This window comes from Thalassophryne amazonica, chromosome 11 (genome assembly GCF_902500255.1).
Source record: "Thalassophryne amazonica chromosome 11, fThaAma1.1, whole genome shotgun sequence".
NCBI classification, from domain to species: domain Eukaryota; kingdom Metazoa; phylum Chordata; class Actinopteri; order Batrachoidiformes; family Batrachoididae; genus Thalassophryne; species Thalassophryne amazonica.
This window is the reverse complement of record NC_047113.1, coordinates 85,096,765-85,112,862: the sequence shown is the minus strand read 5'-3', so window position 1 is coordinate 85,112,862 and position 16,098 is coordinate 85,096,765. Positions and strand designations below refer to the sequence as shown.

The 16,098-nt window shown below is 41.7% G+C and overlaps 1 protein-coding gene across 3 annotated transcripts in view; it reads left to right on the top strand.

The window, feature by feature from the left end:
- fat2 (FAT atypical cadherin 2) overlaps positions 1-16,098 on the top strand; it is a 177,651-nt gene that overhangs the window by 117,643 nt on the left and 43,910 nt on the right. For all 3 annotated transcript variants that reach the window (XM_034182317.1, XM_034182316.1, XM_034182315.1), the window contains 3 exons: positions 1,924-2,524; positions 3,636-3,836; positions 6,448-6,605. In XM_034182317.1, coding sequence (XP_034038208.1) covers positions 1,924-2,524; positions 3,636-3,836; positions 6,448-6,605 — 960 coding nt within the window. The remainder of the gene's footprint in view (positions 1-1,923; positions 2,525-3,635; positions 3,837-6,447; positions 6,606-16,098) is intronic.

Here is a 16,098-nt window from a genome sequence, read left to right as displayed (position 1 = left end):
GGCCGACGCCGTCATATACAACTGCGAAGACCAAGCTTTACAAAATTATAAATAACTTTTTAATGATATGAGATAGAAACTTACTTTTTTTTTTTGCTGAAAAGTTAACTCCACGGAATTTTGAGCCAGCCATCGGCAATCTTTGTACTCCTCGTAGAAGCTGTGTGATGATGTGCAAAATGTAAGTGTCCAATCGAAAGTGGTTCACTGTCACATGGTTTTCCAAAATCCAATCGTAGGGCAGATTTACCTCATGTGAAAAGCCAAAGATCGTTTTCAGGAGTGTTATGTTACAAGTTGGCCCACTTGAATAGCCCCCTGGGTGCTCCAATGAGTACATACTATTAGTACATACTCAGTGCGCCCTACGCCATTATGCACAGCGATCAGTGAAAGCAGGAGCAGACGGAGAGCCTCTGATGACAATTTCACGTGCTCAGAGTGTGTAACTGTCAGGATTGCTCCACTAGTTTGCATGTGAATGTTACAGGATAACTCTGTTGCTTTCTCTGCGTAAAGCACTGTTTACCATATCAATGGACAACAAAACACATAGACCATTTTGTATATATTGTTCAAAATGTGCATTTGTGTTTATTGTTTAAACCTTTTTGTTGTACAGTCTTTCACACAAGTCCTCAAATTACCTTTATAAAGTGTCAAAATAATTGTTTATTATAGTTTGCTGTGTGTTTTGAATAAAATTAATTTATTCAAAACACAATTATTTTTCACTTTATTTTTTCCTTGCCTATTTTGGATTGTAAACCTTTATTACACTTACAAAACACAACAAAAACATATATATTCTGAAAGCACGGGTTGTCCTGAAGAAAGAGACATAAAACTTGATTGTGGGATGCAGGGAGAGCTGCTAACAACAATAATAAAACATTTATGCCAGGCGAGTGAACTGTCCAAAAAATGCCCTCGGCCCCCAGAGGGTTAAATGGAATATCTCCACCTGGTGGACATTTACCATTAATGCAGGTATGATAGAATTTTGACAAGAACTCCAGTATGTCATAGAATCTGATGGAAAATTGGAGCAACTTAAACTCTTGACACCTGTAAAAACTGAAATTGACCTCCACAATGAAACTGACTCCATAATGTTCATTCATAGACAGTCCAAACTCTACCTTTTTAGAATCTTTATGATCAGATAAATAATGTGATGTATATACTTTACAATATGTTTGGAGCATTTTTAAAGCAGCTGTCACGCTGTAATGGACTGAGGAAACAAATGAAATTGAGGTATCCGCCCATGTCCGAGTTTGTCCTGTACAAAACCTTTTCTCATTTGTTAGATTTGTTCCTTGTCAGCTGATGACCAACAAGCAGACATCAAATAGAGAGCATCCCTGGAAGTTGTACGTTTGTTCAGTGTTTTGTTCTGTACTTGTTTGTTAGTTTGCTGGTGGACGCCTGGTAGATGTTAGTTTTATCCATGCGTTGTCTTTCTGTTTGTAGGCGCTGTGCTCCTGCATTTGGTGGCTGTCCACTCATTCCATCAATGCCTTGAATCCATGGGAGACCGACAGATTAGGTGGTTTTTGCCACCGGACAAATTATTTAAATCTGTTTCAGTGTGTGACTACACCTTAAATATTGACCACCTTGAGATGGCCGTACATTGTTCAAGTCCCTATAGATAGGTGACCAAAACACCATGTCAGACATTTTTCCACCTGGCGTGGTACTGACCAAACTAAGGATTTGGACTGTAACTTTCTGTGATGCATATCCATGAACGTAAGAATGGGGCTTGATTCAGGGATCCTTAGTTTGTGTAGAGTTCAGGTTATAGTCCACGATTGTATCATAAGGCTCACAAAATCATTTGTTTTTCATAAAATGCTGATGTTGCAGCCTTGCCTATCTAATGCCTATGTCGTGTTCTGTCTGTGCCCCCATCAGGTGACAGACAGCGGCCACCCGCCCCTCTCATCCATCTGCGTGGTCAACATCAGTGTCACCGAGCAGAGCAAGTATCCTCCAACTGTCGTACCCATGGAGGTCTTCATCACCACCACCGACGGAATGTTTGCCAACCGGATCATTGGTAGGCTTCATGCCTCTGACCAGGACCTGCAGGACATTCTGACCTACAGGTTGGTCTCAGAACACCCTGTTGGAGACAGGTTCTCCGTTGACTTGGCTGATGGCAAAATCTGGGCAAAAGAAACACTGGAGGAGGGGTCCTACTCACTAAACGTCAGTGTGAGTGATGGGAAGTTTAGTGTTTGGACTGGGGTCAGGGTTCACGTTTGGGATGCTGACCAGAGGACCCTGGACTCTGGATTGACACTGCAGCTGGTCGGGATGTCACCGGAGGAGTTTTTGGGAGATCACTGGAGAGGACTCCAGCGCAGCCTGGGTCTCGCTCTGGGCTTGCCCAGGCAAGAGCTGCACCTGGTCAGCTTGCAGAAGCTGCCTGATGCCCCAGCTCTGGAGGCCTTGCTGGTCTGGAGACCTCAGAATGGACTCATTCCATCTTTACCAACCAGCAGACTTGCAGGTGATGCACCCGTGTAATTTACAGTCATCAATTTTCATATGTTTCTGTGTTTGTTGTTTGTGCCCTGCAAACCAGATGGCAACTACAGCGTGATTGTGAACTCTTCTGCTTTACGCAGCAGCCTACCATTTTTTTGGAGGGGGGGATTGTACCACTTGCTGTTCTAGAGTCAGAATCCTTCCACCTTTAAAATCTTTGCCCATATCTCAATCCTCGATCCTCAAACTGAACACACACCTAAACACCCATTCAGTACCAACATTTTGGCAAGTATGGTAGAGAGGGGGCAGAGGTGCTTCAAAAAGTAAAAGTCCAGCCACGTATTTGTTCCATCTTCTCAATAAACCAGCTGATTGTAATTCGTTCAGCTCTTCAGGCAGGTGGAGGAGCTAATTATTGAGATCACCTGTTTTAGATGCACACGTAGAAACAACACATGGGAGGGTTTTTACTTTCTGAACCGGATTTGACACCTCTGAGAGGGGGTGTTGTAATCATCCTGTTTAAAAATATATATTGAATTTTTGGATCTGTAAAGTTGTAAGTTGTAGACGATATAAAGTGAAGGAACATGTATCTCTTCGCTTGTATCAAATCCACACATTATGCAACTCGCTCCATGTGGTCACCCAGAAGCAGGAACTGGAACCTGAACTTTGGCACTTGGCCGCTCTCGTGCATGATCACGCAATGTCATGAAAATGTCCGAGCAGTTCCGAGCAGCCGTGTGTGGCTGTTTCCAGCTTCAGTCACCAGGTGGCACCAGGTTAGCATCTTCTCCTGCTGAACATTTGTGGAACACATGTTGGTTGCTTAATATTAGGTTTCATCTTACAGTTCTCATGTTTTAAATTTCTCTGACCAGAAAGGTCAGTGTAACAATTAAGTCCACTGACCCAAATCTTATTTCTACCAGGTCCAGTGGAACCAATACAGAATAACCCCAGAAACTGTGCTCATGGTCTCGTTAGCATTAATGGCCGACTTGACTCTGACTGGATAATGAGCTTAAAGTTCTAGAAAGTTGCCAGGTCCGTTGTATGGAGGTAAAACAAACGGATCCCCCTGAGCGTGCTTTTAGGTGAACTCTGTCACATTTGATTCTTTGCAGGGGTTTTATCAGATCTGGAGGACTCTCTGCGGCTGAGCATCCTCCGGGTCAGCCATAATGGCTGTCTGGGGACCGGCTGCCCACCACGAGGCTGCAGGAATGCCGTCCAGCTGACAGCAGACACAATGAGCCATTTCACCACAGCCAGAGGAGGTTACATCACGCCGCAGCACCGCTGGGAGAGCGTCTGCCCCTGCAACGGTACCTTTGATTCACAGCATCAGAACCACTCTTTGTTTTAAATCGGACTTAAAATCAACTTCCTGTTGGAGAGACTGAACTGAGGCGCCACCTCGTCTGATCGGCTTACATTCCTGCGAAGATTAGCAAAGTCACTGAGGAACATCTTCTGTTTTTCTTATCGCCACCTCATTTTGACTCTTATCACACAGTCAAAGGGGCTGGATTTGTTTCCCATCTCGCCATGAAAAACAGCCCTTAATTTCTCTCATTTCTGTCCTTCTCTGTGTGTATTTTTCATTTAAAAAATTGCACATTAATATGCTTTAAATTGTCACTGATCTGTTCGCTAGTTTGTTCGTTGTTCGTTTTTCACTAGTTCATTTAAACTATCAGATCGTTTTTTTAAAGTATTCATTTATTTGTAGTTTTGTCAGATCTGACTCATTGTTTTCAGTTCAACAGTTTCATCTGCAGTAACAGAAAAATAACAGCCTTCAAATTTGTCAAAGGATTTATTTGTTTGTTTGTTTGTTTGTTTGTTTTTTAAATTTTAATCCTTCAAAGTGCTTCTGGCTTTTGGGGAAGAAGGTAAAAATTCAAATATCGTAAAAAAAAAAAAATCTAGAGTAATTTGGTTTAATTTTGTTTTTTGTTATTAGATAAAGCAAAATTGCAGCTAGGATATTTTATCATCCAAGGACTGTGTTGTACTTTGGGAAAGTGTGGAAACGGACAAAAATCTAAAATGGGAAAATATTACAGAAATAGACCCGGACCATATCGGACTTCTGCTCCTGCACATGCCTTACGGCAATTATGCAAAGTGCAAAGTATTGTTCAAATTTTGGAAGTTTAAATACAAACATATAATACTTATCCTAACCCTAAAGCAGACAGTACAGAGGACTGTAGCAGCGGAGCTCCTGGACTTAGACTCTGTGTATGTTGAGCGCTTGCAGATGAAAGCACAGGCCATCTGCAAAGACAACAGCCACCCAAGGACATTTCGTTTGCTACTCTGCCGTTGGGGAAGAGGTACCGGTGTCGCCGACCGAACGATCCCCCCTAAAAATCAGCCTCCCCCGCCTTCACTGTGCATGTGTCATTTCTGTGTGTCAGCCACAGTTCACGGTTTATCACCTCGTTTGTGCTTCAAACTGCCTCTAATCATCATCTGTCTCAGCCACAGATATCTGAAGCTTTTGTACAACAATCACTTCCACATAAATTCAGCATTATTTCATCATAAAAGACAGAGGAAGCGATCAGAGCGCCACAGCCAGAGGAGCTGCTGCTGCTGTGTTCACTGCGCCTCCATCATTGTAAAGCGTCAGTAAGGACTCACCAATTTTCACCTCGTTTCTGCTTAAAACTGATTATAGAATGATTTAAGAGGATTTACTTTGTCATATGATGGTTAATAATCACATTATTCCCTTTGATTCCTTTGGGTGAAGAGAGTCAGTCTCAGACAAGCTGCTGTGGTCCCAAATGACACATGCGCAGTGGAGGCAGGGTGGACCAATTTTATGGGTGGCCCGTTCAGTCTGTGACACCACACTATAAGGACACAGACTAATAGGCTAAGGAACAGCTTTTTCTCCAGAGCTGTAGCCTCTATCACCCCGTCCCCTCCCACAAACACAAACACAGACATTCAATAACAGATATCAACATGTGCAATAAATAATACAGTCTGTTTACATATCTAAAACTATCGTACCTCACTGAGCATTAAGCACCTTAATAATTTATTAAGCAGCATTTTTGTTGTTGTTGTTGTTGGTATCTTAAGACGGTCTTGCCGTCCTGTGAAGCTGTTGGTTCTTTTTTAAAGCTGCTGTTGTGTTGTTTTTTTGTGTGTGTATAGCTGTTTGGAAAGTGCCATCAGAATTTCATTGCAGAAATGCAGTGACAATAAACATCTATTCTATTCTATTTGACGTATAAAGTAGTTTCCGAGGTGGCTAAGCAACTGAGTCACCTGCTTTGGAGCCTTGTGCCCTTACAAACATGATGGTCAGTTTTGAAAGTGCAAAAAAATAACTAAAGAAAAAAAATCAGGGTTTGTCCCAGTTTGCACTTACATGCTTGGATGAATTCACTTAGATTTTACTTTTAGGTTTTCTTGGGAAAGCTGTCCTCCAACTTCGGAGTAAATTCAATAATGTTACATTCTTCAGGGTATCTTAAGGATCTTCTGCACAACGTCTATCTTTCTTAGACACCGGGAGCTCAAACGTTTTTAATCCCCGACAGTGTGTCAACAGCACTGAGAGTTTGGAATAAAAGGTCGCCTCAAAATGATGCACATAATGAACTTCCTGCAAAAACAACAACACTGTATTGAAGAGCAATGAGAGCACAGGCAGCGCTAACATCACATGCACATTCTCTACATTTTACATTTTTACATTTCTTGGCTGCTTCCATTCAAAATGAATAAAAACTGGATTCACCTGTGCAGACCAACACCAGGAGCTTCCACACCAGCTGCTGACCTGCACACTGGAACCAAACTGGGGTTCAATACCTGTTGTTTATTGTTTTTGCATATTTGTCCTAATTTTTGTACATTTCTCCATTGTGGGACTAATAAAGGATTATCATATCTTATCTAATTTTCCAGAGTCGGCATTGGGATTTGATGGGAAGGCCTACCTGAAGTACCTTCACAGGCTGGACGAAGACAACCATGATTTCAAGCTGTCCCTGAAGTTCAAGACCTTCCAACAAGAAGGTCTCATTGTGTCCATGAACGGTACTAAGGACTGGGGAGTTTTACAGGTTAGTCTCTCCAACATTAATCAAAGATTTTTTTTCAAGAAGAAAAAGCCAATTATGGTTGCGTTCTAGACAGTTTTGTGAATTGTCCAGTTTGTCTGTGTGTCACATTGTCAATTCCTTTGATTGGTATGATGTCAGGTGTCAGTACTTCAGTCTTCCTCTAAGTTTTCGAACAGGACTTTAGATTTCTTCGAGTGTTCCTGACTTTTGACACACAGCCACTACTCACACAAAACCATCAAGCTGGTGTCAGAGCAGGACGCTTGTTTATTCGTAAATATTAACCACATGAAATTTGCATTCAGTCATTGTGTGTTTTGCCATTTCTTTGTTGATTCTTGGCTCCAATTTGCTCCAAAATGTGTATTTAACTGCAGTTTTTACTATTGCCTTATATTTTATATCCGATTGTGTAGTTGTACCATTGTAACCAGTTATGTCCGGTGACACCCGCTCACGTACGATTCCTGTTATGTTTTTTTTTTCTGCACATGTACCAGCATTCAAAGCATTACCATATTTTCTGGAGTATAAGTCGCACCTTTTTCTGTGTTATAAGCTCTTTAATTTGGGATTTTTGTGCATTGTTGTAGTGTATTTTTTTATTACTACCATTTATTCTTTTATTATTGGAGTTTACTTTGTTTAGTGATTTGATTCTTGGGAAAGTTTTATGTAAATAGTCATTATAATTAATAACAAACTTGTGAATTTTCAGTATATAAGTAACACCGGAGTATAAGTCGCAGGGCTTCTCAAACTAGTGAAAAAAAGTGTGACTTATACTCCAGAAAATATGGTATTTTGTCTTTCTTTCTTTTCCCAACACTTTACCAAATTAAAAAAAAAACTTATTTGCTAAAAATTTAAATCTGTCTTCTGTTGAAGCATGTGACATACTTTTTCTTGGGGATCAGAAAGAGGCTTCTGCTCAGAGAACGGGAGGTCCTGATTACTGCATGCTGTACCCGACGGTCCACTGTCATCTACTTTTGCACAAGATTCCTCCAATCTGTACCAATTATAACCAATTATTCACTTTGTTGGATCAAAATTTATCCCAGTGTCACAAATTTTTAATTTTTTTTATTTTTTGCAGTTGTTCAAGATATTCTACAATGCTACATGATTTCAGGCCCCAATTAGGTATCTGATTTAAAATAATAATAATAATTTAATCTGGTATCAATAATAGATAATGGGAGACAAGCTTAACACTACTTTTTTGCCTTTACGTTTCAGAGATGGAGCAATTTTTAATTCCCTATCCCTTGGGTTTTGAAAAGTGTCCACCCTGGAAAATGCAATGTGTCAATAGATAGGTGACTAGTAGGTAGGTAACTGACTAAGTAGGTTGGCAGATAGATCGGTAGATGGATGAGTCTATTGCCAGCTGTTTGTTAACATGATGACTCACAAACATTAAATGCTGTCATTTTATAAGAACAAACCTGATCACATCTGAGCAACTTTGATGCATCAGATCAATTAAAAACGTAAAGCCCAATTTATGCTACTCTGTATCTGCAACTCAACCATGCAGAGCCTTCTGTGTCGTTGAAAACCACCTCTGAGTCCTTCTCCGTAGCCTGACATGCACCCTCCAGAAATTGCAACTACATGTTGAAACAATGGAGACCACACGGAGACTGCACAGAGACCACACGGAGACTGCACAGAGACCACACGGAGACCGCACAGGCTGTGACTGGTCTACTTACTACATAACTTCAGGAATCTCACTTTTCTGGTTTCACAATCAACAACTTTCATGACTACAGACGGCATGGGATAGTAGGGTAGTTTTTATGAAATCATTACATTGCAATGCATTGCAACACCCACCAAAGCCTTATCCTTGACAGAGAACTTTGAAATGTTCACAACTGCATGAAATGATTTCATGGCCACAGATTTACGGAGCAGCAGAAGCATTAAAAGGCCTAAACTTTGTTTTACATATGTAGTATCCCTTAGACATGTCTGCCACCTGCTGGCTGGTTACTGCATGCTGGATTGATGACAGATTAAGAGCAGCGATAGCTGTCTGTGCAGAGAAATGGACTAAATCAGAGAAGTATGTTCCAACAAAAATAAATAAATACATAAAAATCAAGTAACACTCACAACCCAGCAGAAAGGACTGAGGTTCATTTTCTCCTGAGAACATGCTGAAAGCTGCCACTAGGGGGTGATGGTGACAGTGCGGCATGACTAGCTGTTAAAAGGTCTGTTGCATCCTGATGGGGCTGTTTGAATTCCCTGTCACAAATATGCCTATAAACATGGATGTCATCCTGTTCAAGGATTGTGGGGTACAGGCTGAGGCGCGCACGCTCCGAGTGCCCCCTTGTATTTGTTTTCATACGTACAGTTGGTGTTTGTTTTACCCGAGTTATCTGCTCTGTGAAAGCCTGATCCCATCAGATCTCAGAAGCTAAGCAGTGTGGGACCTGGTTAGTACTTGGATGGGAGACCTCTTTGGAACACCAGCGGCTGTGTGTATTTCTCCAGGTAACACTGGAGTTGTGTCAGGAAGGGCATCTGCTCGTATGCCAAATATCAATGCGGATCTGGTTGTATCCGCTGTGGCAACCCCGAACACAAAACGGGAGCAGCCGAATGGACAAGAACAACCGTTTGGTGCCACGGCTGCTCATTGAGACACACAGGCTCCACCACATCAGGAAAATAGGGAAAACAAACTTCCCATAAATATTTCTGGTGATCTGTCTGAGGTTGTGTGTCTGTTGGTTTTCCACCTGGGAGAGACTGATCCCGTCTTGGGGTCCACGTGCCGCTCATGTCATGTTGCACTGAGCCGCTAATTAACTGCCACAATGATAAAAATCTGCAGATTTAATCGGCAGCGGGTTATTTTTTCTTCTGGAGAGGCCCAAAAGACTGAAACAGTTTAATTCAAAGTATTCCTTGCTCACCTTCACATATGCCTTTCTGAGTTTTACTCGTCCTGCCATCCGTCTCAAACGCATGCCAGCAGCCATGTTCCCGGCACTGAAATAGAAGCAGTTGAGGCGGCGTTTCTCTTCTGTTGCAGGAATAGCGGGACTTTGCTGTTTCTGGGTCAGTGCCATCACACCTGTTCACAAACCAAACAAAATCAATGTGACATTATCTGATTTGATTTTCTTCTTTGTGGCACAGCTGACGTTTCAAGCGCCACTCCCGCTCTTTACTGTGAAGCACCAGCTGTGTCCTCAATGTTTTAATGCCTGCTGGTGATGAAGAAATGGAAGGCTTTGATCAAACACGCATGTGCTGTCCAGACCAGGCGCCTTTGGAATTCAGGGTGGTTCAGTCATATGGGTATAGGATGGCAGTTGATCTGCTCTGAGTGATAATAGGTGCTTTGAAATCCCAATACCTATATCGATGAAAAGGTAATCACATCATCTCTTGCATACAAACATATGCTGTAAATTACAAGATGCTGCCATTATTAGTTCTGGAGTTATTGTGTGTGAAAGAATACAGATACACTGACTCACTGACTACGGTTACATGCAGCCAATAACCCTTTCATAACCCTTTCATAACTGGAATATTAGCAATAACCCGGTTGCACACGGCCATGTAAACACCCGCAAAAACCCGAATATGATCCCTGGGTTACTCCTTTTCTAACCCGAATATCAGGTCATATAAACGCGCATCGGATATCCCCATAGAAAGGAACATTATTTTGTGTTCTGTGCATGTCCTATCTGCAAGGAATCTTGGTCTTTTGAGTACGGCAACTACTTGTATGTGGGGCGCGCAACCCACCGGACACCACAAGCAGTGGTAAACAAGCATGGGGAAATCCAGACACAGCAGCACAGAACCACACTTTTGGAGCGAGGAGGAAACCAAATACTTCATTATTATCGTGAAAGACATGAATACGAGGTCTGTCAATAAAATATAGGTCCTTTTAATTTTATTCAAAAACTATATGGATTTCATTCATATGTTTTTACGTCAGACATGCTTGAACCCTCGTGCACATGCGTGAGTTTTTCCACGCCTGTCAGTGACGTCATTCGCCTGTGAGCACTCCTTGTGGGAGGAGTCGTCCAGCCCCTCATCGGAATTCCTTTGTCTGAGAAGTTGCTGAGAGACTGGCGCTTTGTTTGATCAAAATTTTTTCTAAACCTGTGAGACACATCGAAGTGGACACGGTTTGAAAAATTAAGCTGGTTTTCGATGAAAATTTTAACGGCTGATGAGAGATTTTGAGGTGATACTGTTGCTTTAAGGACTTCCCACGGAGTGAGACGTCATGCAGCACTCTCAGGCGCCGTCTTTCAGCCTGTTTCAAGCTGAAAACCTCCACATTTCAGGCTCTATTGATCCAGGACGTCGTGAGAGAACAGAGAAGTTTCAGAAGTCGTCGGTTTCAGCATTTTATCTGGATATTCCACTGTTAAAGGAGATTTTTTAATGAAAGACGTGCGGGCGGATTGCAGCGTCAGCTCACAGCCGCCGCGACGCTCCGCCACAGGAAAAACACCTCCGTTGGAAGCCTTAAGGACAAGTTGGAACATGTCCACCTGTTAAACAATTTCTCATATACTCAATCCACTGAAAGCCATCAAAAGCCGCCTGGATTTTACAAATGGTTATCAACACGGAGGTGTTTTTCCTGTGCCGCCGCACCGTGCCGGCTGCGTCCCGACGCGCGGACCCGTCCGCACGTCTTTCATTAAAAAAATCTCCTTTAACAGTGGAATATCCGGATAAAATGCTGAAACCTTCTTCTGAAACTTCTCTGTTCTCTCACGATGTCCTGGATCAATAGAGCCTGAAATGTGGAGGTTTTCAGCTTGAAACAGGCTGACGACGGCGCCTGAGAGCGCTGCACGACGTCTCGCTCCGTGGGAAGTCCTTAAAGCGACAGTATCACCTCAAAATCTCTCATCAGCCGTTAAAATTTTCACCGAAAACCAGCTTAATTTTTCGAACCGTGTCCACTTCAATGTGTCTCACAGGTTTAGAAAAAATTTTGATCAAACAAAGCGCCAGTCTCTCAGCAACTTCTCAGACAAAGGAATTCCGACGAGGGGCTGGATGACTCCTCCCACAAGGAGTGCTCACAGGCAAATGATGTCACCGACAGGCGTGGAAAAACTCACGCATGCGCACAAGGGTTCAAGCATGTCTGACGTAAAAACATATGAATGAAATCCATATAGTTTTTGAAAAAAATAAAAAGGACCTATACTTTATTGACAGCCCTCGTATAATGTCTTTTATTGACGGTAGAAAGTACAGAGATAGCGACATTTACAAGAAGGTGGCCGAAAAGTTACGCGAAGCAGGATTTGCATGAACACCAGACCAAATCAAGTGCGTCGCTGTTTAGATGGTGATATTCCAAATGATATCAGTGACCATGTATACAGGAGTAACTATGTCTTCTTAAGCATGTAAATCGGTTATTCCTAATGATTCACAAACTGGAATATTGACCTTATCCCGAATATTAACGGCATGTAAACGTAGCCACTGACTGACTCTCTTAGGTTACTACCCTACAAGCCATGATAAACTCTTGGAGTATTCATGCGGCCTTCTGTTTCCTCAGGTGTAAATCATAACTTGGAATGATGTCACACCCGAATTGAAAGCATTCCATTTTCCACACAACACCACAAGTCAGAAAATAAGCTGTCTGCCCCCTAGTTGGGCAGATCATGGGAAAATTGTGCATTTGGTGGTGCAAACACCAAATTTGGCACGGTGATTCTCATGACATTACTCAACCTATCTGATCAATTTTCCATTTTGAAAATTCAAGATGGTGGCCATTTTCCAATATGGCTGCCAAAATGACCTATAAAAAATCACTTATGCATTGAAATGCTCCAATTTAATTGATTAAATAATATTGATGTTGAATTCCATCTTGTTAGAATTTATTTTATTTGGGATTTATTGTTTTTGTTGTTTTAGAGTTAGTGTGTTAGAGTGAAGTTTATTACATTTAGTATTAATGGTTTTCATCCAGCAGGTTTTGAAAGTGTTTGTTTCTACAAACGACTGCATGTTGGCCAATTAAAAGGTGTTTAGTGTTGAATATATTCTGTTATTATTTTTTACTATCTGCACTCAACATACTCAAAGGCCAATGTACGAGGTCTGTGAGAAAAGTAACAGACATTTTCATTTTTTTCAAAAACTATATGGATTTGATTCATATGTTTTTACGTCAGCCAAGCTTGAACCTTCGTGCGCATGCATGGGTTTTTCCACGCCTGTCGGTTGCGTCATTCGCCTGTGAGCACGCCTTGTGGGAGGAGTGGTCTCACCCCCTCATTGGATTTTCATTGTCAGGAAATGGCGGAATGATTTTTTTCCATCAGACTTTTTTCAGAAACTGTTAGAGACAAGCAGCTGGAAACCATTCGAAAAATTTATCTGGCTTTTGGTGAAAATTTTACGGGCTTCACAGAGAATAAGGAATGTTACTACAGCTTTAAGGACGCCCCACAATGGCGCACAGTGCGCCGCGCTCCGAGCCGCCATCGAGAGGCAGAAACCACCACATCATTTCTAAATGGATGGCTGTGTGGAGCTGGGACCGTTGTGTGTAATTTCTCTGGTTATCACAAGAGCTGGACATCAGCCATTTTCCGGCAGATTTCACTTTTAACAAGAGATTTTGTCATGGAAAGCCGCGCAGAGGCTTCGCGCATCACGACCGATTCGCTGATCGAGCGAGACAAAGGAACACCTCCATTTCGGAGTGCCAGGGGACAAGTTGGGACATGCCCAGCTCTCCACAATTTCTCTTATACTCACTGGGCTGGTAAGCATTGAAAGCCGAGATAGGCATGTCCCATTGTGGGGCGTCCTTAAAGCTGTAGTAACAGTCCTTATTCTCTGTGAAGCCCGTAAAATTTTCACTGAAAGCCAGATAAATTTTTCGAATGGTTTCCAGCTACCTGTCTCTAACAGTTTCTGAAAAAATTCTGATGGAAAAAAAGCCCAAATCATTCCGCCATTTCCTCGCAATGAAACAGCGACGAGAGGGGGGGACCAGTGCTCACTCAAAGCCTGCCCACAGGCGAATGATGCAACCGACAGGTGTGGAAAAACTCAAGCTTGGCTGACGTAAAAACATATGAATCATATCCATATAGTTTTTGAAAAAAATAAAAAGGTACGATACTTTTCTCACAGACCTTGTATGCCACTAAAAGTGTCATATTCTTGCTGGAAGTTGAAAAATCAAGTCTGTTGTGTCTGAAAACCTACAATTTGACACCAAGATCACATAAATCAAATGAGTACCAACATTTTTGTGAGGAGAGGAAAAAAGATTTTGGGGTCAATTTGGTGGCCATCTTGAAATTAGATGCCATGTTGGATTTCATCGATGCTGTAAAACAGATCCATTGTGATGAAATAAATGCCATTTGCCATGAATATTACACAAATCAATAAAGTAGGAGCATTTTGATGCAAAACGTAATTTTTTTCAGAAGGTCATTTTGGTGGCCATCTTGGACTTTGGAGTAGCCAATTGACCAGCTTGTACTACCTACAATAAGTACTACCTTGGGACCTGGGAAATTCAGACCTCTGACTACAAATGTAACGCACCATTAATCAGTCAAATAGAGGGTATTTTTCACTTTTTACAGTGTGTGTATCCTAAAAACAATGAAGAGAGATAAAAACTTAAAAAATGTCATATTCCCTTAAAAAACAAAAATGAGGCAATACTGTCATTTGATATGTTAGTTTGACCAAAGCAGATGGTCGCCCCCACTGAGTCTGCCCTGCTTGGAGTCAGAAGGACTAAATAGTGGATCTGCATGGAGCACATGATGAAAATTAAATGTGCAGAAAATTCCTGAGTTTACAAACCAAACAATAAAGGAACAAATGAGCCTTTACTGCTGGGGAAAATCCTGCCACTTTAATTTGTAAATCCTGCAGATGATCACACGGAGGAACATCTCGTGCATTTTTTCCTTTTATCTGTACGTAGCAGATTGTGTCTTGTGTTTGTGTCCTAAATGCTTCGGTGCATATCCGAGGGGGCGCTGATTGGCGCTCCCATTGAGAGTTAGCATTCCAGATCGGATTATGAAGGCACAGGTTGGTTATTCCCAGGTTTTCATGGTAGGTCAGCAAGTTCCTAACTGACATGAATACATACTCAGTAATCGGATGCAGAGTCAGTTATATTTACTGCACATGCTGTTTGCTAACTGATTGATGCTCCAGAGCTTCAGTCCCTGTAGAGTTTGATGTGACATGGTCTTCTTAGCTGTGCTGACACTCAAAATCCACAGTCAAACTGTTATCAAATATCCACCACATTGCATCATGTAAAACAGATAGAAGACAAGTGGTAGGCGCCTCAGATGTCTGGAGGTTTTATTTGTTCTGCCGCTTATGCTTCAGCATCTGATCATGATAAACCAAACCCGGAGCAGCCTGCATCTGCACTACCCTCTCCCAGTGCGCTGCCATTGATCCATGCTGAGGCCTTGTGCAAGTACGTCCCTGAAGAAGAAACCAAACCTCTTTGGATTTATGCAACTGGATTTTTGTGCACTGTTGTCATGTACTTTTTATTATTGGGTGTTTTTTTGTTTGTTTGTTTTTTTTTTGCTTGTTTCTGATTTGTTTCCTGGGAAAGGCCTTTATAATTAACTAATTCATTTGTTAATTAAGTCACTAGCATATAAGTCAAAGGATCTGTCAAACTAGTACAAAAAAGTGGCTTATAGTCAGTAAAATAGACATTAGAAATATAGCTGTGAGTCAGTAATGTGATGACGCATTCACTGACCTCGTCATCTTGCTATTTTTTAAGACTATGATGCCAAATAACAATGGCAACATAATAATAATAATAATTAGTAGTAGTAGTACTATAGGTGTTGGCTAAGTGGTTAGTGCATTTGGTTTCAGTGTGGAAGGTTCCCGGTTCAAACACCACCCCTGCCACATTTCTCCAAATAATGTGCAGATGTGTCAGGAAGGACATCCGGTGTAAAACTTGGGCCAGTTAAACGTGCAGATCCACCTTGGATTTGCTGTGGCGACCCCGAGTGCAAAACAAGGGAGCAGCTGAAGGGACTTACTATCTTGCTTCTGATGGATTGTTTGCTGTTGTGACGCTCTTCTGAACTTTACATGGTTGTATACGTTTCTTTTATTTCTGTTTAGCACTCTTCTGGTTGTTAAGTGTATCTACTCTGAACCGTATTTAAATACAGTCCTGTTGTGAATCGCTAGCGGTTAGCAGTCACTAGCAGTTAGTTTTTGCTCACTAGGTCGACTCCCCCCACCGTTACCTTTATAGCTGTTTCTTTTCTTTTCTTTTCTTTTCTTTTCTTTTTTACCTGTTTAATACTTAGTTTTTCAGTGTAACTGCTGTGAATTCTAGGTCATTATTTTACTCCTCTCCTATGTAAATCTTAGGAGCGGCTACCATTTTCACTCGCGGTTATCTTGCGTTAGCTAGTTCAAC